Source organism: Hemiscyllium ocellatum, chromosome 13 (genome assembly GCF_020745735.1).
Source record: "Hemiscyllium ocellatum isolate sHemOce1 chromosome 13, sHemOce1.pat.X.cur, whole genome shotgun sequence".
Lineage (NCBI taxonomy): Eukaryota > Metazoa > Chordata > Chondrichthyes > Orectolobiformes > Hemiscylliidae > Hemiscyllium > Hemiscyllium ocellatum.
The window spans coordinates 46,478,842-46,503,243 of NC_083413.1; the positions used below are offsets into that span (position 1 = coordinate 46,478,842).

The 24,402-nt window shown below is 39.5% G+C and overlaps 1 protein-coding gene across 1 annotated transcript in view; it reads right to left on the reverse strand.

Moving 5' to 3' along the window:
* The window catches only part of si:ch211-51h4.2 (uncharacterized), a 328,912-nt gene that overhangs the window by 122,460 nt on the left and 182,050 nt on the right, over positions 1–24,402 (reverse strand). Inside the window, exons 10-12 of the mRNA XM_060833912.1 lie at positions 18,656–18,714; positions 17,445–17,509; positions 3,923–4,063 (exon numbers count right to left, since the gene is read on the reverse strand). Of these exons, the coding sequence (XP_060689895.1) occupies positions 3,923–4,063; positions 17,445–17,509; positions 18,656–18,714 (265 nt within the window). The remainder of the gene's footprint in view (positions 1–3,922; positions 4,064–17,444; positions 17,510–18,655; positions 18,715–24,402) is intronic.

Genomic DNA, 24,402 nt, shown 5'->3' on the forward strand with positions numbered 1-24,402 from the left:
CCTTCACCTTAAATTTATGTCCCCTTGTAACACTCTGTTGTACCCGGGGAAAAAGTTTCTGATTGTCTACTCTATCTATTCCTCTGATCATCTTATAAACCTCTATCTAGTCACCCCTCATCCTTCGCCGTTCCAACGAGAAAAGGTCGAGAACTCTCAACCTATCCTCGTACGACCTATTCTCCATTCCAGGCAACATCCTGGTAAAAAATCTTCTCTGCACCCTCTCCAAAGCTTCCACGTCTTTCCTAAAGTGAGGCGACCAGAACTGCACACAGTACTCCAAATGTGGCCTAACCAAAGTCCTGTACAGCTGCAACATCACTTCACGACTCTTGAATTCAATCCCTCTGCTAATGAACGCTAATACACCATAGGCCTTCTTACAAGCTCTATCCACCTGAGTGGCAACTTTCAAAGATCTATGTACATAGACCCCAAGATCCCTCTGTTCCTCTACCTGACTAAGAACCATACCGTTAACCCTGTATTCCGCATTCTTATTTGTTCTTCCAAAATGGATAACCTCACACTTGGCAGGGTTGAACTCCATCTGCCACTCCTCAGCCCAGCTCTGCATCATATCTAAGTCCCTTTGCAGCCGACAACAGCCCTCCTCACTGTCCACAACTCCACCAATCTTCGTATCATCTGCAAATTTACTGACCCACCCTTCGACTCCCTCATCCAAGTCATTAATAAAAATTACAAACAGCAGAGGACCCAGAACTGATCCCTGCGGAACTCCACTTGTAACTGGGCTCCAGGCTGAATATTTACCATCTACCACCACTCTCTGACTTCGACCGGTTAGCCAGTTTTCTATCCAATTGGCCAAATTTCCCTCTATCCCATGCCTCCTGACTTTCCTCATAAGCCTACCATGGGGAACCTTATCAAATGCCTTACTAAAATCCATGTACACTACATCCACTGCTCTACCCTCATCCATATGCTTGGTCACCTCCTCAAAGAATTCAATAAGACTTGTAAGGCAAGACCTACCCTTCACAAATCCGTGCTGGCTGTCCCTAATCAAGCAGTGTCTTTCCAGATACTCATAAATCCTATCCCTCAGTACCCTTTCCATTACTTTGCCTACCACAGAAGTAAGACTAACTGGCCTGTAATTCCCGGGGTTATCCCTATTCCCTTTTTTGAACAGGGGCACAACATTCGCTACTCTCCAGTCCCCTGGTACCATCCCCGTTGACAGTGAAGACGAAAAGATCATTGCCAACGGTACTGCAATTTCCTCTCTTGCTTCCCACATAATCCTAGGAATTCTATGTTGTACATCTCTACGACTCTGATTCTATTTAATATACTAGAAGAATTATAAAATTGTATCCATTACAGAACAATTAACTTGTTCTGTGCACTTGAATTTTTCCTGTAAAAATGAACACCATTTAGGAAATACACAATTTCTGTGGTGAAGAAAATCTAATTCAGTGTAAAATAAACAGATTGGGAATGCTGTGATCCACATGTAATCTTATCAAACATATGACATCTGTGCTTCAGATCGCAGATTTAGATGAAGAATATAACCATAGACAATTCCACAATCATTTAGATATTTGAATGTCGAGCACATGCATTTACACTCCTACTGAAAAACGCACCTGAAGAAAGGAGATGATTTAAATTGCACTTATTTGCATACAACATTTTTAAAAGCTTTTTTAAAATTTATATTGTAGCACAATTTTTTTTATTAATTTGATTGCAAAATAAATGAGCTGAGCTTTCAATATTAAAAATTAATTTTGTCTGCAGTTTATAACACCTAAGAGCAAAATACTTTAAATGTGAAGGCCAACCTGACAGAGGCACTGTTGCTCATTTATCACCGAACCATTAACACTGCGGCCATATTTTCCAAATTACATGATTTTAGCTTTAAAAACTGAAAATCTAATACTGATCACAAATGCAGAAATGTTATAGTTAATAAATGACTCTGAAAAATAGAATTTTATACATAACTCAATGAATTGCATTTGAAAGATAAACACTAATTTGCAGAACATTTTCTGAAACATTCTGCAGATGGCATTGTAGTACTGCATTTAAAGCAATGAGTATCAGTCGTTCAAAATATAAAATTTAAGCAGATTTCCAATCACACAATTATTAGCACTTTCAGATTTATAAAGGGGCCTTCTGCATTAAAACAAAACAGATCATAATCATGGAGATTAGGCAGTAAATATTATGCATTAAGAAGTGTTCTGTGATTCCATACATTTACAAATGTAAAAAACAAACCTCACTGTATCCGCTACCTGTTAATAAATTGGGGGAATTTTTGGAATCTGTTAAATAATCAAGGTCTTATAAAAATGCCTGGTCAAGGAGGTAGGTTTTAATGAGTATCTTAAAAGAGGAGAGAAAGCTGAAGAGACAGAGATGCTCAGTGAGCAAATTCCAGGGTAAATTCTAGGCCACAGAACACATAGCCACCAATGATGGGGATGCACAAGTGAATGCGATGGTGGCAGCCACATTGTTGGAGTGTTGTTAAACTGCAATAGGTTGCAAAGATAGCAATGAATAAGACCATGCAGAGGTTGTACATAAAGATGAAAATTTTAAAATCTAGGTGTTACTCCATCAGGAATCAATGTAGGTTGACAATAACGGATGAGTGAATGGGGCCTGGTATGACTTAGGATACTGGCAGTGACATTTAGCTAAGCTTAAGTTTATGAAGGGTGGATAACAGGAAACCATTGGAATAGTCTGGAGTTAAGAAAAGTATAGGTGAAGGTTTCAGCAGCAGATGGCCTGAGGGAGAGTGCAGTGATTAATATCACAGAAGTGAAAGAGGTAAACTCCAAGTGAGAGAGGATTTGAAATAAGAAGCTCAACACAAGCTAAAGTAGAACACCAAAGTTTAAATGTAATGGCCAAGGAAAGGCAGACATTGTGGCAGGTGCTGAAGACAACGTTTTCTGTCTTTTCAATGTATAATTAATGAAAGGTTCTCATTGGACAAGCAGACTGATGAAGCAGAGGGAGTTGAAGAATAAAGAGAAATGGTGGTGGAATGCAACTGGATGCCATGATGTGATTTCAGATGATGAGCGGAGAGGATGCATGTAAATAAGAAATTTTCTCATTTCTATCCAATCCGTTTAGGGCGGCATGGTGACTCGGTGGTTAGCACTGCTGCCTCACAGCACCAGGGTCCCAAGGTTCAAGTCCTGTCTTGGGCAACTGTCTGTGTGGGGTTTGCACATTCTCCCAATGTCTGCGCGGGTTTCCTCTGGGTGCTCCGGTTTCCTCCCACAATCCAAAGATATGGAGTTCAGGTGAATTGGCCATGCTATATTGCCCATAGTCAGAGGGGAGTGGGTTACTCTTTGGAGGGTCAGTGTGGACTTGTTGGGCCAAAGGGCCTGTTCCCACACTGTAGGGAATCTAATCTAATCAAAATATTTTAATATTTCTATTTCTAGTGTTCAATAAACATTTTAATGTTTAAAATATAAATTTCAGCATATTGAATGAGAAAGTAAATAACGCACACACTTTATTTGAGAAACACTTGCTCTGACTTTCATCCATTAGTTTTCAAAACATTTTATATAAATTAACAAAGTTTCAAACATTGATGGGCTCCTTGAACTGTTTGTGCAAGAGAATTAAGAGAAAAAACTCAAGATATTTGCACCACATGGTGGTTTAAAAATTGCAGTACCTCGAAATCAAGAGATATTAGCTATTAATGAAAAAATCCAGAGTTGGGGCAAGTTTCAATCAAGTGTAAGAAAGTTTCTCTCTTCATTCTACATACTTGTTGCAACCAATCAAAATCACACGGTTACAATATCATTTTTGATAAAAAATATTTTTGACAGTTTGCTAACAACTGGCAATTATTGGTACAAAATAATCACTGTAGATTACTCACGCTTCCAAAGATATATTAGAGTAGGTCATTATGTAGCCAGGGACCATCTGATGTGCAGTAAACATAGTGGTGTTCAAATCTCCATCAAATAGAACTTTCCGCATAGATGTCTGGGGAACAATGTCCAGTACCGCCCAACACCTACCAGATAAAGGCAATGAAGATTCATTTACTAATGTGAGGCGTTGTAATTTTATCACAATCACCTCAAACACCAAAGGGCTAAATTTTACTGAGGGTGGGTGGAAGGGACAGATTTCTTGTCCCCATTAAATGAATCAACTTTAACATAAGCTGCCCCTTAGAAATGAAACATATGGCAAACTTAAGCAAGGTAAAAGGTGGATTTCCACCTATTGGTAGAAAGGAGACTTGCCCTCAAACACTGCCAGCCAATCCCAAACGGTAGTGGACACTTCTTGGACAGTAAGGCATCCCATGGAGAAAAGTCATCTAGAATTACAGACAGGTATGTCAGATCTTGTCGGATGGGGAAGGATTGGTCACCCAAGATAGGTGTCAAGGAGGTGGGGTAAAGGTTTTAGAGACCAAGGAAGCAATAAATGGAGGACTATTCTTTGGGGTCAGTGTCAGGTCATCCCAGAAAAGAATACACACCCCTTTCTTCCCACATTTCCCCCAAATTTGTTTTTTTTAAAAAAAGCCATCTCACTCTTGCCAGCTTTCCATTTGCTTAACAGATCATTTGATCTCTTCACCACCACCAGTAACAAATGTTTTGGTTTTGTATCCAGAAGCACTGTTGCACACAATTGAACGGTTTTTCCACCAAATTACCTGGGGCAATTTTCACCTATTAATCACCACCATTAAATAACCCATGTTTACCAACTGAGATTTTTTTCTTATACACATATAAGTGCTCTTACATACGAGCCAACGGCTTTCCCCACCACAAATCTTCCACCACCAGTAAAACACCTTTTATCAACTGGATATCTACAAGCAAAGACCATCATGGATAATGCAAAACTCCCTCAAAAGTGATGGACAAGTAGGGAGAGAGGGATGAGGCTAAATCAAAATGGAGTCTGGTGGGGAGCCATTTCTTTTCTCTTTAAAAAAAAATTTCTGAATCAACCTGCTCAGAGATGTTACTATACACCTCTGGAGCAGGTGAGACTTGAACCCATGCCTCAGTCCAGGGTTAGGGACTCTACCCCTGTTCCACAGGAGGGCCATAGTGTTTGTTATTTTCTAAAGAGGGCCCAATAATGCCCTTTATTTTATTTTCTCCGCTCCCCAAATTGCAGGCAACAGTAATCCCTACCCAATGGGCTCAATGCATTCTATGCTCGCCTTGAACTGAAGATCAATGATGTCACTTGCTCAGACAGCCCCGGGTGCACCTGTACCCTCAGTCACCATTGCAGACATTAGATTGTCCTTCATAAGGGTGAACCAATGGAAAGTGACCAGCCCAGATAGTGCCTCAATGATTACCATTCGGTGGTGCTAACATTCATAATTATGAGGAGCTGAGGGGTTGGCCATGGTGCATATCAATTTCAGCCTCCCACCCTGCCTTGATCCCTTGCAATTTGCTTTCTGGTGTGATAGGTCCATGATAGAAGCCACCTCCTTGGTCCTACACTCATCCCTGGAACACCTGGACCAAAAGGATACCTATGTAAAATTCGTACTTGTTGACTACATCTCTGCCATCAACACCAGAATTCCAAATAAATTCATCTCCCAACTCCGGGATCCCCATTCTGCTCCCCATTCTGTAAGTGGATTTGTGACTTCATGAACAACAGATTGTAGTCAGTAATGATAGGTGACAACGCCTCCTCTATGATAATCCCCAACACCAGTGTCTCACAAGGCACTCAGCCCTCTACTATACTCGTTAAACACACATATGACTATGTGACCAAATTCCACACCAACTTCATTTACATGTTTGCTGACAACACCACCATTGTAGGTTGGTTCTCAAACAACCATGAGACAGAATACAGGAAGGAGAGTGCTTAATGGCATGGTGGAAAGACAACAATCTCAACATCCACAAAATGAAGGAGCTGGTCATTGACTTCAGGAAACAGAGTGGAGTGCACGTCCCTGCTTGTATCAATGATGTTGAGGTGGAGATTGTTGAGAGCGTCAAGTTCCTTGTAGTGATGTTCATCAACAATCTCTCCTGGTCCACCCACATTGATCCACCCACATAGTCAAGAAAGCACAGCAACACCTCTATTTCCTCGGGACGCCAAGGAGACTCTTGCAAGTTTTAGAGATGTACTACAGAAAGCATCCTATCTGGATGCATCTGGATGGCAACTGCTCTTCCCAAGACTGAAAGTAACTACTGTGTTGTAAACACAACCCAGTCCATCACACAAACCAGCCTGATGTTGAATGACAAATTGTTGAGATAGTGCGGGTCTGTTCACACAGTCATGAAGTGACCTGGAGGTGCTGATGTTGGACTGGGTTGGACAAAGTCAAAAATCACATTACACCAGGTTATAGTCAAACAAGTTTATTTGAGAACACTAGGAGTGTTGCTCCTTCATCATATATTGCACTACACCTGATGAAGGAGCAACACTCCAGAAGCTAGCATTCTCAAATAAACCTGTTGGACTATAACCTGGTGTCGTATGATTTTTGACCTTGTCATGAAGTGAACAATTTTATCTGATTACCAATTCCCAATTGAGTTAAACTGATTGTCTTTGAACCCTCAGGGTGTTTTGTTTTCTCTAACTTTCTTCGAGAAATATACAACTTAGGGAAAATGTACAGACTCGAAAACAACTCTGTTTTATCCAGAATTATTAACAAAGGTACACTTCCAAAAGCATTTCATGTTAGCATTATGAAACAAAATCTAAACACCAAATCATGTATTAGCATAGAGAGGGGAGAGAGAAGAAAAGGTTTAGGGAGTAACCTTTAGAGCTTTGGGACTAGACAGCTAAAGACACAAATGACACTTGGTAGAGCAAAGAAAATCCAGGATATATGAGGGAAAAATTATAATACCAATATGGTTTAACCCTGACTTACAGACAGTGACAACTGGATCTCTGACAACTAACAGACAGTACTGTGTGCAGAAAGCAGAATTTCAGAAGTGATGGCCTCCCAGTCAAATGCGAAACAATACTGAATTGGGAACTGACTGAGTCCTCTACCTTATTAAGTGTTATTTATTGGACTTCATTCTGGTACCTTAATCATAGAGCCATAATCATAGAGATGTACAACACGGAAACAGACCCTTTGGTCCAACTCGTCCATGCCGACCAGATATCCCAACTCAATCTAGTCCCACCTGCCAAAACAAAACCATTTTTGGGACAAGTGTGTGTTTAAGTAAGGTTCTATAGAGGTTTATAAAATCATGAGGGGCATGGATAGGATAAATAGACAAAGTTTTTTTTCCCTGGGGTGGGGGAGTCCAGAACTAGAGGGCATACGTTTAGCTCAGGGGCTTGTATCGTTCAAAGAAAGCTGATGCTGTCTTAGAGACCTGGCCCATATCCCTCCAAACTCTTCCTATTTATATACCCAACCAGATGCCTTTTAAATGTTGTAATTGTACCAGCCTCCACCACTTCCTCTGGCAGCTCATTCCATACATGTATCATCATCTGTGTCAAAAAGTTGCCCTTTAGGTCTCTTTTATATCTTGCCCCCTCATCCTAAACTTATGCCCTCTAGTTCTGGACTCCCCCACCCAAGGGAAAAAACTTTGTCTATTTATCCCATCCATGCCTCTCATGATGTTATAAACCTCAACAGAGCCTTACTTAAACACACACTTGTATCAAAAATGGTTTTGTATTCAGTTGGACCATGAGTCTTACATTAATATTAAAGTGGATTTCAGAATCCTATACAATACAGCTAGCTTTTTATTCCAGATTTTTATTTAATTCAAATTTTACTTTCTGCCATTGTAGGATTGGAACACATTAATCACGGATGAATAGACTAATGATATTACCACTATACCAACATCGCCTTCTTAATTTAACTCCACCATCTCTAATTCTCCTGGAGAGACTGGCTACTGTCATTATCTTCACTATTTTGTTATGATGAACAAACCTTTTCTTTCTCAAAAGAAAATATTAAGCACAGAGTTTTGAGTCAGGACTCCATGATAGCATCAGATGGACTTACTTTGAATGATACAAGCCTCTGAGCTAAACTTCATGCCTGGGCAACTCATTAAAATGCAAACAAACTTTTGGGTCACATCTTTGAGGAGTAATTAAAATGCAATCAACCATTCTTGTTCTTAAGTGGCTTCCCTTATCCAAATGATTAAAGAAAACATTTTCATAATTATTGCTTGCAGTCTTTTAGTTCCGGAGTTGAAATCCAGCAAATTTGTGTGAATTTAAAAAAAAACCATTCTGTCAGAATGATATGTGAATCATGTAACTTGAACTCCATTGTTTAATAATCCAAAAAATGTGCGGTTCAGGTGAATTGGCCATACGAAATTGCCTGTAGTGTTAGGTGCATTAGTCAGGGGAAAATATAGGGTAGGGGAATGGGTTTGGGTGGATTACTCTTCGGAGAGATGGTGTGGACTCGATGGGCTGAAGGGCCTGTTTCCATACTCTAGTCTAATCTAATCAGTTAGCCATCAAAAGCCATTTGAGGTTGGGACCATACTGGTTACGTGGCAGGAATTATATTCCAGATATTTAATAAGCCACATTTCTGGAATTGCAAGGTAGAAAGATCCAGGCCAGTGAAGGAACAAGGCCCAGCTTATAAGAACTACCAGTAGGCAGAAAATTCAAGTTGACCTTGATCTCTCCAATGGAGGAACTGAACCAAATTTCACTACATGGCTTCGATTGCATCTCAACTGGAGTGGAACAGGGGATACCTGCTACTGCAAGCAATAGACCACAGTGAATTTTTTCTTCCTAAACCTCCAGACTCCTCTTCACTGGATCAAAAAATGTTTCTGGCCTTAGTCACAGTGAAAAGCAAGTGCAGCAAATAACTTTTCACATTTAAAAGCTGAGTGTATGCATATTATTTATTCACAGGATGTGGGCAGCATTGATCAGGCGAGCAGTTATTTTCTATCCATAATTGCCCTGAGGACAGTTAAATGTCAACCACATTACTATGGGTCAGGAGTCACATGTGGTCCAGATCAGGTAAGAGGACAACAAATGTTATATTTTGCAACCACATGTTCTTGAGTGTATTTCTGTATGACTGTGCAAGTGGCTGTTGTTGCAAGAACTTTTGGGCGTTGAACTTTTTTTAAAACTTGAGAAAGCCTGTGATTTGTTTATTCTGATGGTGATTGTTTATTCAGGCTGGTGAGCAACTTTCCTGGGCACGGTCTTCTAATTAGTCACTATCACTCTCATCTTTAGTTTAAAGATTGCACATGGGAAAACAATATGATTCAGCCATCAGCTCTAGAACCTTAAAGTAAATCTCACCCCTAAGTGAGACATGTCAGGGAAGGTCAAAACAATTATATCTTTTAGATGGAGCTGGAGGTGAAAATGGAGAAGACAGCCCACTCAGAGGGATTGTTAGGGTTACTCAGGCAGCTCTTCCTTCCTGTGACCTCATCAAAGGGTCACGGTGGCTCCTCAGGTCCATCCCAACCTGCCGCAGAAAAGCCATTCGCACTGAGCTGCTAATTTCTCTCTGCAGAGGCAGTGAGGGAATGGTTCTGTCACCAGCAAAATTATAGCCAGGCTGCAAGATTGGGCCTAATTGGGGCTTTCATAATTTAAATTGGCTGGGCACCTTTATGGAGCAGCAGCTGGGCCACCCCTGTGAAATCTCCCTGACTGTAGTAATGTATCTGGGAGCTGTGCCAACACATCTCTCCCACGACTTTTCTGCTGCCCCAAAATCGATCTTCAACTCCTACTCCGTCTAGTCAGGAAAATTCTGCCTTGCATGACAGGACAAACAAACAAGCAATATCATATTTTTAACATTAAACTGCTATGACTTCACTCAGTGATAACTTTACTCTCTTTCCCATTAATTAATACTAGGCCCAAGCTCAGATCATATTCTGCTCCCTTTCTTTCATAACATACTTAATTAGCATCAGACTATTATCTGCAGAACAGCACAGAATTATTTAACAATCATAATATTGGATGTGTTTTATGTCAAGTTTTAACACTGAAAAATGCAAATGTAACTACTCTTATTATAATTCTGGTGGCTGAATTATAATACAATATTTAATTGGCAGCCTATTACAACTCATGATCATAATTGACAGATTTAATTTAAACACAATCATAAATGATTTTCCTGAATATTTATATACTGCAGTAATTCTAGGCTGCAGCAGATAACATCAGTGACATTAATCAGTCAACCGTGCATGCCTGCATTAACAAGATGACAGCTATACTGCTCTTCAGTCAACAATTTCACTTTGCTTCCCTATTGCAGCTAGGAAGCAGGACATCAGGACTCTGACAGACACATCATCTCAGTGCTCCTCAACTGTTCTTCAAACTATCTGAGGGGTCATGGCCATGGCAGCAGGACACATTATGAGACTCAAAAAACACTAGAATTTTAAAAAAAATTCTCTGCAATCAACAAGAGTAGAATGAACAGCTGTATTTTACTACTGCCTGCCATTAATCCTAAAAGTAATGGTTTCCTTCAGTTACTTCTTTTATTGCAAAAATGGATGTTAATCATAAAAAATCTTTATGTACATACACAGATACTAAAGCTATTCGGTGTAGTCTCCGTATATCAAGAAAGGCAAACCTTGCATCTAATGTTCTCTGCAGTTTTAAAGGTCAAAGGTATTTCATACTTATGCAGGACACTATTTACAATCATCTGCATTCATTTGAGGCAGCAAGAGGGTATGATAACTGAACAGACCTCCCCCCCATCGTATATTCACAGAAAGTTCCTAGATGGTGGTCTTTACCAAATGCACTTTGGCAGCAGCTGCCCCAAACTTCAATGCATCTCTCAGCACACAGTCCTGGACCTTAGAACATACCAGTCTGTAATACTTGGTTGAAATCAACTCCTATCTCTCAGTCCACTTGGGCCACCCCCTCATTCCTAATGAAGAGCTTATGTTCGAAATGTCGACTCTCCTGCTCCTCGGATGCTGCCTGACCAGCTGTACTTTTTTGACTCTGACCTCCAGCATCTGCAGTCCTCACTTTCTACTCCTTGATCTGGAAGACCAAAAAGTTCGGGCAGACCAAAGAGCATCTTTCACCGAGTTGATGGGCTTCCAGGCAGAACCGATACTTGTCTCGGCATGCATCCCAGGGAACAGACTGTAAAGCACAGAGTCCTATGTCATGGAGCTGTCCAGAATGAATCTCGACAAGAGCCACTGCATCTCTCTCCAGATTTCCTTTGAAAAGGCACATTCCAGCATGAGATGTGTGAATGGCAAATTTTAGATTAGCAAGAGAATAAAGAGTTATACGGAAAAGGCAATAAAGTGGGTTGAGGATTATCAAATTAGCCTTGATCTCAGTGAATGGCAGAAAAGAATCAATGGGCCAAATGGCCAACTTCTGCTCTGTATCTCATGGTCTTATGGTCATAACAAGAATGTTAATATATTCTAATGGAAGGAAATAGGCCAAATCATCTCGTCTCTGCATTCAAAACTTAGTTTGAAAATGGAACATTTTGATGCCAACAGCAGGAAGTGCCTTACTGCCAATCAATTCTCCCAGCTTTCTCTCCACTGACCATATCATTCATGGCCTGGGTCAATTCCACTCTATAAGCTAATGGAATGGGAATATGACTGCCATTGAAGATAGTCATCCTCCACGGAAAATTCCCAATTTCCATTGTTTTCTATTAGAAATAAAAATCTTTTCAAATATGTCAGTTAAACAGCTGCTGACTGTTAAATCTTGTATATCTTTTGGTAATTGTATCGGAATGCTAGTTCCAAGTGGAATGTATTTTTGTTGATCAGGAGATCTTTACTCTAATTATAACGACTGAGCGTGTGTGCAAAGAGCTACGCCTTAGTTAGCTATGTCCTAGTCCCAGTGACATGAGATGAAATAGAATGGAATTGGAACCTGAGTCTGTAAAGTTCTAGAAGATGTTCTCTCTTACCAATCCTTTTCTCTATGGTCTGTGCCTGTGTTCTTAAACTAGTTGCTGGAGACTTACTCTACTGGGAGATTGTTATATTAATGCTCAAGGTGTTCCAGTACTACAATTGATTGCATTTGAGGTTGCCTACAAATAAGGGCATGTTGTGAGGATTTTCATAGGTCATCCAGATCAACTGAAGTGTCACCAAATCACAGCTGAAGGGCCAGTGAGTTAGTCAGGAGGGAAGAAAAAGAGGCTCCATGTAACTGTAATACTAGCTGTTTTGTTTTGGCTCCATGTTTCTAGGCCTTGATGAAGACATGGGGATTTTAATATTTCAGTGCAGCTGTGAAGGGACTGATTGAATCCTGCAAGTACTATTTATTTAGTGAAACTAAGAAATATTGCAGCCCAGAGAAACTCAGAGGCAACGTCATCTTGGTGTGAAGCCAGTAGTCTGATAAAAAGCTGAAATTGGATACTTGTAAGCACCCTCAGGAATCCTGGGAACTTGGTCTCAGAGAAAGGGTGGACTTACCAGGACTTGACAGCTGTTGACACAATCTAAGTCTGACTGGTTTCAGGCAAGTTCAGAAGCTAGGTCTTTGAAAGTGAAGATTTAAATACCCATTTGAAGAAGGCAGAGTTTTATTGAAATTTGGTGACTTATGATATTACTGACATCTTGGATTTGGTTATAAATCTGTGGGATCTGTCCTGGCCACATGTCCTATTTGATTCGCTCAGTGAAGTATTCAACAACAGTTTGTCGTTAACCCATAATTACCTCAGGTTAATTCCAAGTTTTAGATTATAACTTTTATATATACTGTACATATTTTGTCTGTCCTGTTCAAAATTGTGCAATCTTGTGGCTTTCTTTTCTTAGTTAAGTGCCTAACTAAGAGAAGTTAGAATTTCAGTTTTTCTACTTTAAACAAAGAATAAGTTACTGGTCCCTAACCAGTTATATGATGATTTAGGAAGTCTCATCAAGTATGATAATACCAGCAAAACTGAATTGTACATTTAATCTTCTTTGAATGACAGTTTAGCTGAATTGAAAATAAAACATCACCAGAATTCTATCAGACCACAGGGTGCTCTCTCATTAGAGAAAGGGATGGCCGATGATGGTTTAACTCAAGGGTCACCATGACTCAGGTGAGGGAAAAGGTTGAGAAGGACTGGTTTGCATGGCAACCTCAGCCTTTGTGTAAAGTGAACCCACATTGTTGGCAGCACTAACAAGCTGTCCAGCCAACTGCTAACTGAACCCCTTTGATATGAATAAAAGATATTGTGCAAAACAGATCACAATCGGGGAAATACTAAAGAATGGTTAATAAGGGGGATGCACAAACGGTGAGAGGCAGAGGAATGGGGTCTTCCAAAGGGATGGTTGTGAGATTGATTTTGGGTTTACAAGTGGAAAATTGAAGATCCAAATCAGTATTCTCAATGTAAATTCACCACTTATAGTGAAGGATGTCACTGTACCTAGGTGCAATAATGAATCAGTGTACTGTGAAAAGGCAATTTAGTAGCCCTCAAGGGAGTGGAATAGGAGGCTGGGAGCTTGTGAAGTGGTGAGGGAACAGTATATATTGCCTTCTTGCCCTCATAGGATTGTACCAGAGTGGCAGGTACCCCTCACGCGCAGAGGCCAATTGATCCACTTGAAATGGCAATTTCAGGTCTACTTTTCACTGCTGTTGGCATTTTACCAGCTGTGGATGAGGCCTTATTGTAGGTAGAGATCACATAATAAACTGTGAAATCCACCCTACAGTCTGTGGACAGAGGCAATTCCAGTCAGACAAATTTGTGGCCTGTGATGGCCACTGCAAAACCACACCATCTCGTCTCTGTCAATGAGTGTAACCATCACAATGGCAACCACAGGCCCATCCTCACTAAACACCCAACCTTCGTCACCAGGATCTGCCTGATTGGACTCAGATTCCAGACTCCACTCACCTGGTCCTTACGTTCATGGCGTTCTTTCTGCCCAATGCAGCCTTAGCAGAGATCACCATTGTGGTTACTGAGCTGCCAGCTCTTCAATTTTCCAGCAGCTCTTGGAGATAGGTTCTCATGTTTTAAATGAACAGGAGGCCAGACAACTAATCAAAGGTAAAGTCTCTACTGGACCAGAGGGCTGCTCTCTCCTTACAGAGAAATTATTGCAGTGGTTTAACCTGAAGGTCACCTCACCTCCAGTGGTGGAGGAGGGGGGCAGGGAAGGGTTTGAGTCCTTCATAGTAGCCTCAGCTGATGCAGGAAATGAATTCACGCCGTAGTTATCACTGTGCATTACCAACCAGCTGTCCAGCCAACTGAGCCAACCAGCACCTAATGAATGGGCAATCGCTGTCAAATGTGGCTCAGTTCCACAAACCGCCCACGTGGGATTGTCATTGACTTTCAGGTTCATCATCGGGCCCCCACTGCTCTGACAAAAGTCTGGCTCAAAATGTTAACAATGGTCATCAACTTAAAATCTTCCACTTTTTAAGATAATTTTTAATCCACGTCTTTTTAACTTTCTTAAAATATACAAGGGCATAAGGAGATTTCATAAGACAGCAAATGATGATTAAACTATAGCATTAGAATCTTAAATCAAAGGGACTAAGGGACTGACCGTTGATATTGGTTCACAATTGTAGGAATGGCAGATGACTAGAGCATGGTGTTAGTTAGGAAACAGACATTGGAAGTGTGGACTACACAAAGATTAGCCAGAAAAAAAAGGAATAATTGTACCTGGAGGCAAGAAAGGAATGAAGATTTCAGTGACAGATGTACAAAGCAGGTACAGATAAAGCGAGGGAGGTGGAAGTATGCTGTTTTAGTGATAAGTACACAGGGTCGGAACATCAATTTGGTGCTGAAAAGGTCACTGAGATTGCAAACAACTGGTTTTATATGAGATTGTATCTGGAGAGGTGGTCGGAATCAGAATGGCAGTCATAGACTGAGGTAGAAAATAAATGTACTATTTATCTGTGCAATCTGGATGACAGGCAGACCTGGGTGCTATCTAACATTAATTAGAAATGGTGCCTCTTACAGAGATGAGATTTCATTCTTAGGTCGAGAAATCTCAACAGCAACCAGTGCAGATCAAAGAGCTAATACAAGTCTAAATTTAACTGCTCACAGCAGATGACCCCCTTTAATAATATATCCCTGATTTTGTGAGGTATATTGCTCATGCAGCCTTAAAACTAAAACCTTAAGTCTAGTCTAAAATTGTTTTAGACACAACAATTGTATATAAAAAAATTGTTGAAGAATTATTTTGTACATCTATCATTGGAACGTGTTTAACAGTATCAGCATGTTGTTAGTCCAGATATAGGGGAATAAAATGCAGTGTGTGGAAAGTGATCAACGAAAAAATGTAAAATAAACATCTGTTATCACTATCCTGATAAATTATAATTTCTGGTTTATTTTCAGAGTTATTGTACACAACAATAAATATATAATGGAAGGTGCATGCTGCTGGAACCCATCCAGCCTTTTGTTTTCATAACTGGAGAACTCATCTATCAAATTTACACAATCTTTGTGTAGGTAAACTATCATTCTGCACAATATTCAAATTGACCTCCCAACACGAAGACATGATTATCCATTGATCTATGTTCCATGTAACTTAATGTGCACATGAAGAAAAACGACCAGGCCTAATTAAAATCTATAGTTAATATCACAGATTGCCTGCTGTGGCATAAGATCCTGACATCATCTGCATATGACCAATTGAAGTCATTTTGAAGTGACATTAATAAACGACAGATAAATGCTGCCTGTAAATATGGATGAACTGAAAAGGTCTTTCAAAGTACAATGAAAATGTCATTTTTAAAAATGATATTCAGTGATAACAATTCCTGTCTTTCCACAATTGCTAGTAAAAATAGAAAACCTAATCACCTGTAAATGTTGAAAACAATTACAGGACCCTGATTGTGGTACACATTGCCTTTGTGAGAATGAATTAACTGTGGCTCACCTAAACAGTGAGTGAATTACAAAATTGTATAATTAAAAGTACATGAGCCAACCTCTCGTGATGTTCCACATCAAGAATCAACTAGGGACTTTATGCCAAATTGTGGAGTCTGGAACAGAACACAGAATGTAACTGGAGACTCGTCTATCACACTTACACAAGTTTTCAGATAAAGTAAACTATCAATTTGCTCAATATTCAAACTGACCACCCAATTCATGACCTTCCATTCCAGACACACTTTCCAGATGAAGCAGAGATTTACCTGCATTTCACTGAATCTAGTCTACTGTACTTCCTCCTCATAATATGGTCTGTTCTACAGAGACTTATAGATCATAGAATTGTACAGTTGAGAAAAAAAGTCACTTGACTCATCATGTCTGTATTGGTTCCAGAAAGAGCTACCCAGCTAGCCACACTATTCAACCCCATCTCCATAGCCCTCTGACTTCATCACTTTCAAATATATATCCAACTCTCTTTTGAAACCTTGTGTGGAATCTGTCTTCACCACTCTACCAGGCAGTGCATTGCAAATCCTAACAACTCTGAGTAAAAAAGTTTCTCCTCATCTCACTCCTAGCTCTCTTGCTGACAATCTTGGAATTGTGACCTCTAGTTTCTGACATACAAAAGAGTATACAAAAGAAACTAAATATTCTTCTTTACCCTGTAAAAAGAAGTTCACAATTTTGAACACCTCAATGAGATCACCTCTGCTCCAAGAAGAATTAGTCCAATTTCTCTAATTTGTCTTTCCTTAACTAAAGATGTCCAGAACTGAACACGATACTCCGAATGTGATCTGACCAGTGATTTTGTAAAGGTGTAGCATTATTTTCTTGCTTTTGCACTCTATGCGTTTATGCCCGAAACATTGACTCTCCTGCTCGTCAGACGTTGCCTTACCTGCCGTGCTTTTCCAGTGCCATAGTTTTCGACACTGAAATTCATCCACCAGGTATCTGCCTATTTGGCTAAATTTGCAATATCCTTCAGGATCATCCTCAATTCACTATTCATCCTAGCTTAGTATCATTTGCACATTTAGTGATTTTTTTTTCCCTGGAGAAATTTAAAGATTGGACAGAAGTTGGGTGGATCTCCCTGAAGAACACTACTTTCGGGAGACAAAACACAGACTGGGCAACCACTTTGTGGAACATGACATTCTGTCTGCCAAAATAACCACGAGCTTCCAGATGCCCGTCACTTAAACACACCATCACTATTCCCTGGCCAACATTTCCATCTTAGGCTTGCTGCAGTGCTACAGTGCTGCCTCAGCATAAACTGGAACAACACAATCTTATTTTCTGAAAGGGGACCCTGCACATTTCAGGATGTAAACAAAAGTCAACCATTTCTGCTTCACACAACATATATTTAAATACCTACCACAGAATGTTCAGTATTGTACAAGTAGTGAGTCCTCCAGTAACAGCTCGGCGGAACCACATTATCTTATACAAGAAAAGAAACAGAACATTTTATCTCATGTAACATTAAGCACAAGATGTTTTCCAAAGATCTGACTATAATGGCACTGTGGGTTTATGTCCTGCATGTTAACAAGACAGATTAGGAGGTAATACAAGATGCAACTTTAACATGAACAAGGGAATAGTCATTACTTATTTAATCAAACTCGATATATTGTGATGCAGTGGCTAGTGTCTTTAGTACTGCCCCTGTCTCTGAACCAGATGCTCTGGTTCTCGTCTCGCTCCAAGAAAGTGAATTCATAAAAAGGCCAAACAGGTTTAGTATCAATTGATAAAATCATTCCAACATATACCAATCAAGAAAAAATTCAGAGCCTCTTCCATCACTATCCATAGCTCCAGACTACAACATGCTTGTAAAAATGCATCTGGCCACAGAACTCACATTTGAGGGGTCTGTTGGCTCAGTTAGTTACATGGCTCATGTGGATGTGATTGGTCCCAACAGCGCATGGTTCAATTAGACCTGCCTTCGCGCGTGGATTAATCTTGCCATAATTGGTCATCAGTTTACAATCAAAAGTCAAAAAGTGTGGTGCTGGAGAAGCACAGCGGGTCAGATAGCATCCGAGGAGCAGGAAAATTGATGTTTCAAGCATAAGTTCTTCATCATTCGTGGTATGGAGCTTATGCTCAAAACGTCGACTCTCCTGCTTCTCAGATGCTGCCTGACCAGCTGTGCTTTCTCAGCACCATATTTTTTGACTCTGATCTCCAGCATCTAGAGTCTCATTTTCTCCTAGTTTACAATCACAAGTCATACTTTGTGTAGTTTGAATACTTTTGCATAAAAATCTAATACAGAAGTTATAATTAAAAAAACAGCTTTTGACAACAAAGCTGGAATTAATATTTTATTTCAAGTTAGTATCATATTTTCATGGCAAAGATACCTGACTTTCTATACAAATGATAACCAGATAAATTAATTTTACATGTGATGAATACATTGGATATCACAATATCAGTTGTCAAAGTTTCCAAATTACGAAAGGTGAGGTAGTAATGTGTGTAATTAAATGGACTGCTGACTACTATATAACAAATATTGAAAAACAAAAACTTTCTGTCCAGAAAATATATTTAAATAAACTTAAATCTTACCTGTGACCTGTTTTGTGAAATCTCAGAGAATAACATTGGCATCACATTTACAATACCTCCTGGGGGGAAACAAAAAGCACGTGTGAAATGTGTGAAAAGTTATTAGCTTAATTAATGCTTGATAAGGTAAACAGCAATTAATCTATTCAAAACCAAGGCCAAAGATTATCTGCTGACTGTATTGAATTATTTTAAAATGAATGTTAAACTAAAACTGTCTGTTATACAGATCATTATCAGTACGAACTTCAAATGCCCAGTCAGTTTACCATCCAATTAACACCAGACACTGGGAATTGCTACAATGGGTGGAGTCCTGTGAATGGTGGCAGGACATGCCTGCACACATGGGTGGCTACTTGAAATGTGCAACTCAGTGTTCTATAGGGTACAGTGTAATTGTCATCACTGGGCAAGTGTAACTGAGTGAATGATGGAGTTGTGGGGTTGATAAGTCTCTGGGTCCTGATGGACTTCATCCTTAGTAGAAGTCACTAATGGGGTAGATGTGTTAGAGTTACTTTTTCAAAAGTGGTTCAATGATTAGCATTGCTGCCTCACAGTGCCAGGGACCCGGGTTCGATACTAGCCTCAGGCAACTGTCTGTGTGGAGTTTGCACATTCTCCATGTGTCTGTGTGTGTTTCCTCTGGGTGCTCCTGTTTCCTTCACAGTCCAAAGATGTACAGGTTAGGTGAACTGGCCATGCTAAATTGCCTATAGTGTTCAGGGATGTGTAGACTAGGTGCATTAATCAGGGGAAATGTAGAGTAATAGGGTAAGGGTCTGCATGGGATACTCTTTGAAGGGTCTGTTTGGACTTGTTGGGTCAAATGGCCTGTTTCCACACATAGGGAGTCGATGATCCATGATTCTGGAAATGTTCCCTAGACTGCAAAGGAGCAAAATAATCCCTGTATTCAAAATGGGAGAGCGGCAGAAAGAAGAAAACTATAGGCTTGGCATCTGAAGGTGTTCAAATCATTCGTTAAGGAGATTATAACTGGGCAATTCAAAAAAAACTGTAAGTAATTGGGAAATGTAGGTATGGTTTTGTGAAAGGGAAATCATGTTTAACCAGTTTATTGGAATTCTTTGAGGGAGTAACATATGCAGTGGATAAAGGGGTTGAGGTATTGTACTGTGATTTCCATATGTTATTTGACAAAGTTCCACACAAAAGTTCATTATTAGAAGTTCTTGTTGTAGTGGGCATGGGTAGAAGATTGGCTGGGTAGCAGAAAACGGAGCACATGGACAAATAGGTTTTCTTCAGATTGGCTGGATTAGATGAGTAGGATTCCACAGGTACTATTGTTGGGTCTTCAACTTCTTCCAATTCTTCCAATTCATATACATGAAATAGCTGGTCAGTTTGAAGGCACGGTGGCTGACCTTCCAGATAAAACAAAACTAGGTAGGAAAGCTTGCTGAAAAGATGATTAACTGCAGAATTCCAAGGTGCAAAGGGACCTAGGTGTTCCACTGTATTAGTTATAAAATGACCAGCATATAAACACAGCACTTGACTAAGAAGGCTAATGGAATGTTATATTTTATTACAAGAGAAATTGAACATAAAAGGAAGAATGTTATGCTTTATTTATATATGGTAAGATGGCATCTCAAATACTGTGAGCAGTTTTGGTCTCCTTTCTTTAAGTAAAGTTATAAATGCATTGAAAAGGAGATTTATTACATTCATAGCTGGAATGAGAAAGTTGGCTTATGAAGAAAGATGAAACAACTGAACTTGTTTTACTGGAGGTTAGAAGAGAGAGGAATGAGTTGACTGAAGTCATAATTTACAGATCACTAGTAAAAGGACATGAAGTGGTTTGCACCTAATATAAGATTTACTAACAATGAATTTTAGAGGGAGAAAGATTCTTGCTTCCTTCCAATATATCCATATTAAAATCATACAGATGTTTGTAATATATTAAAAATCTCCATTGCAATTGTATGTGGACATGGTGGCCCTGACACCAGCTTAAAAGTCAGGGCAAGCCCATAACCACGTGGTTGAGAAACACTGAATTGATTTTATGGCTACAGACCGCTAAGTGGCTCGACACTTTAGTCCTCATCTGGGAGGAAGTCCTACCTTTACGAGCTGCTTATCAATATTTACTGGAGTCAGCTTACAAAGTGAATGGTGTGGAGTTTGCTGAGGTCAGGCTGGTAGACCATGATAATGTGGGTGATGGTACAGGTCTGGATTCGGCAAAGTGAGACAGGGGTCGGCGGGCACAGGGTAGTTGAACAGGAGAGACCCTTACCCTTGCCACAATATGGCTGTCAACATTCCATTTAAATCAATGAATGAAAACTAGATGGGTACAACGACAGATTACAGTTTGGTTGGCGAAGAAGAAAATTTACACCATTCAACATCAGTAAAGATTCAGTGACTTCAAACTGGCAACAGAAGTCATAACTTCAAAATGGGGACAAAATTATGTCCATGATCTTTGACCAATGATAATCTGCCCTATAAACCAACCATCAAAATACATTGCACCTCAAAATCAGTGAGTGAAGTAATTCAGTAACCATTACTATATACATTACAAAAAAGTGATCTCAAAATACTGGTGCAAGGAGCATATCTATAGCTGAAAATGTAAATGTCATGTTAAGTGACATAACTAACAGTGGGATGCCAATTGACATTATATGGCATATTCACCACATCCACGCAGTCATCCAAAGTCACCTCAGAATAATCACAATTCTGCAGATATAGAGCTGGCCAGACGAACACAGCATGAAAGCAGAGGCTGAAAATGCCAAGTGGTAATCAGAACCAACAGAATTTTAGTTCTTAAATTTGAAAAGCTTTTCAGCTTTTTAAAAGTAGGCTTGGACTGACAAAGGCAGTGTAATGACAATACAGTGGAAAAAGGCATAATTATATGATCAAATTCAGCTCAATAGAAAACTGAAGCAGCATTGAAGGTTTGCTTCGTGATTTGAATTTGTGAATCCTGCATATGAACAAGAAACAGTTTTATCAGCACTAGCTTAGGATCATTGAAATGATGGGAAAATCAATCAATACGGGAAGCTCCAGTTTTCACCATAATACGAGAGCCAATTTTCTACCTGTTATATCACTTTATTGAAATTGATGTATTTCCTCACAAGCATTTGCTGTACTTAAAACCCAAAATCATGGCACAAACTGCTGGTTCCCACATTTATCTTAACTGCAAATAGCGCACAATATACAACACCCTTTTACCAATGAACAGAGTGCATGCCAGAGTGCAGAGTCCTGGAGAATCATTGAACTGTTACCACGCACAAGGAGCACATATGGCTCATTGCGGCTGTGACAGCTCTCCAAATGAGCATCTCACCTTCTGCTATACTCCTGCCTTCCCCCACTCACTGCACATTGTTCTTTTTCAAATAACCATCTAATTCCTTTTTTGAATGTTTCAGTTGAAATGCCTCCACCAAATCTCAGTCAGTGCATTCCAAAACATGGAAAGGTTTTGTTCTGTGAAAATGGTTTTATTCATTTCACTTGTTATCATTACACTTTTGCCACTTCTGTCCTTAAGAACTATCTCAGTCAGTGGAAAGCATAGCACATATTATACAAAGCAGAAAGAGGGAATTTTTCTACAATAAGCATGAAACTTCTGTTCTTCAAACAGAAAATACAGACAATGCCATGCACAGTAACAAAAATTCAGTGACCAGCTCAATTTTTGCTGAGCAGAAATAGAGTTTTGAACCTTTGATCACAGAGCAGAAGGGTATGTGTCAGTCTTGTCATTTACAATAACAATACACAGTGTCACTCACTGAATTAAATTTCTTTCCCAATTCCCTGAGCAAAATATAGATATTCATCCCATTCCACTGAGCAGAAATCAGGAGACAAACAGTGCCAGATTAAACAGCATCTTCTCACTAATAAAGATACAGTCAGCACCTGGACAGAATTCTGGATCATAATCTCTCCAACTTCTTCGTTGCATGTAGAAGGACCTCACTGTCCTCAGTCCTTCTGACAAGGGAGCATCTGTGATCCAGAATAATTGATATTATCTTCTCCTGTGGAGATACACACTGTGCAGTCCCAGCAAAGGCCCACGTTTGATGAGGCCAACTACCACAGTCCTCACAGCAACACAGCCAAGGATGTAAGCAGAAAGCATCCACCTCTGCTGAGGCAACAAGGTGGGGAGAGGGGGTAGCTTTGCTTCTGTTCTGAAGAAGAGTCATATCAGATCCAAAACACTGGCTCTGGTTTTTTCTCCACAGATGTTACCAATCCTGCTGAGTTTTTCCAGCATTTTCTGATTCTGTTTAGAATTGTTTTGTAAAATTATTTACCTGCTCTTTACATATTGACAACACAGATCACCTTCGACTTTCACAGAAGTCATCAACTTATCACTGTAGCCAGTGGAGACTGCCGCTGGTAGACAATCTATCGGTGCTGCTTGTGTTATTCCTCACATTCAGAGTGTCAGTAAACCTTCAAGAGACGTACACATGGTTTCGCCATCGCATCATACCTTGTGACTTAAGGGTAACGATCTCAAATTTCATCTTACTTCAGATCATTTGTAGCATTACACAATACCCCAGCCACTTAACAATATTTCTCTTAGACATCCACTATCTTTAGGTTTTCAATTTTTTTTATTGTTTGACACCAAGCCATTGAATAGCTTTACAAACAATTATTGACAAAGAAAATGTTTCAATAAGAATCTCATTGCCTAACCTCAAAGCAACCAGGATAATTATCTGAAGTAGTTCTACAAGCTGGCACGTTCTTTTCCTCACAAAACCCAATCATTAATTTCTGATTGAAAAAGTAACTGGATGTTTTATTATGATTCATCTCCACGGGGAACTAATGAACCGTCTGAGCAAAGCTTAGATTTCAACTTAATTTTAATTATTTTGATTCACTTAGTTTAAATAGAATTGAACTCTAAAGGGAATGGTGAATCCTTTCAAAATAAAATAGCTCTACTTTTTCATTTCCCTTTCAGAAAATACTAAGACAATCTCAGAAAATATAATTTCCAATATCTCCATTTTAAACCAAAACCATTAAGAATTACTTTGCTGCTTTACACAACTATCATAGTCATTGGTGCTGTCCAAATGCACACATTTACAGGACATTTGGAGGATGACCTGTTTGTATAGATTCTGATGATAGATTTACAACTTGGGATGCCTTTTCAGTGGCATAAAACTGTAAAAGGCTGGATTGCTCAATCTTTTGACCTTGTAGCCTTGATGTTATTCCAATTTTCATGAAACCAGGGAGATAACCCAGAAAATATTTAAAATACCCTCCTGACTCCTTACCATGCTGGGCCTTATTGGTGGCCAACATATGCTCTTGTTGTGGATTCTTTGCCTCATATTTAATATTTGTAAGCTGCTATTAATATGCTAGAACTTACCTAATTCCAAAATCTCTCCCACAGCCTTTCATTTGTCTTGGCAGTTCCACCACTTATGAAAGAAATAAGGAATCAAAAGAAATAATTGACTCAAAAAATTGATGTCTCTCCTGGGGATATTTAAGGAGAAGATCATAATGCATATCTGTGCAGCTCTGCACAAATTCTTGATTGACTTGTATGCATCACAGAGAACATGGCCAATTCAGAACTACCTTTACCAAAGAATTCTTTGATCGAGATATAACTTCTGCCACAAAAATTAAAAAGAAATATACCTTGTCAGGAACTACCACGTTGT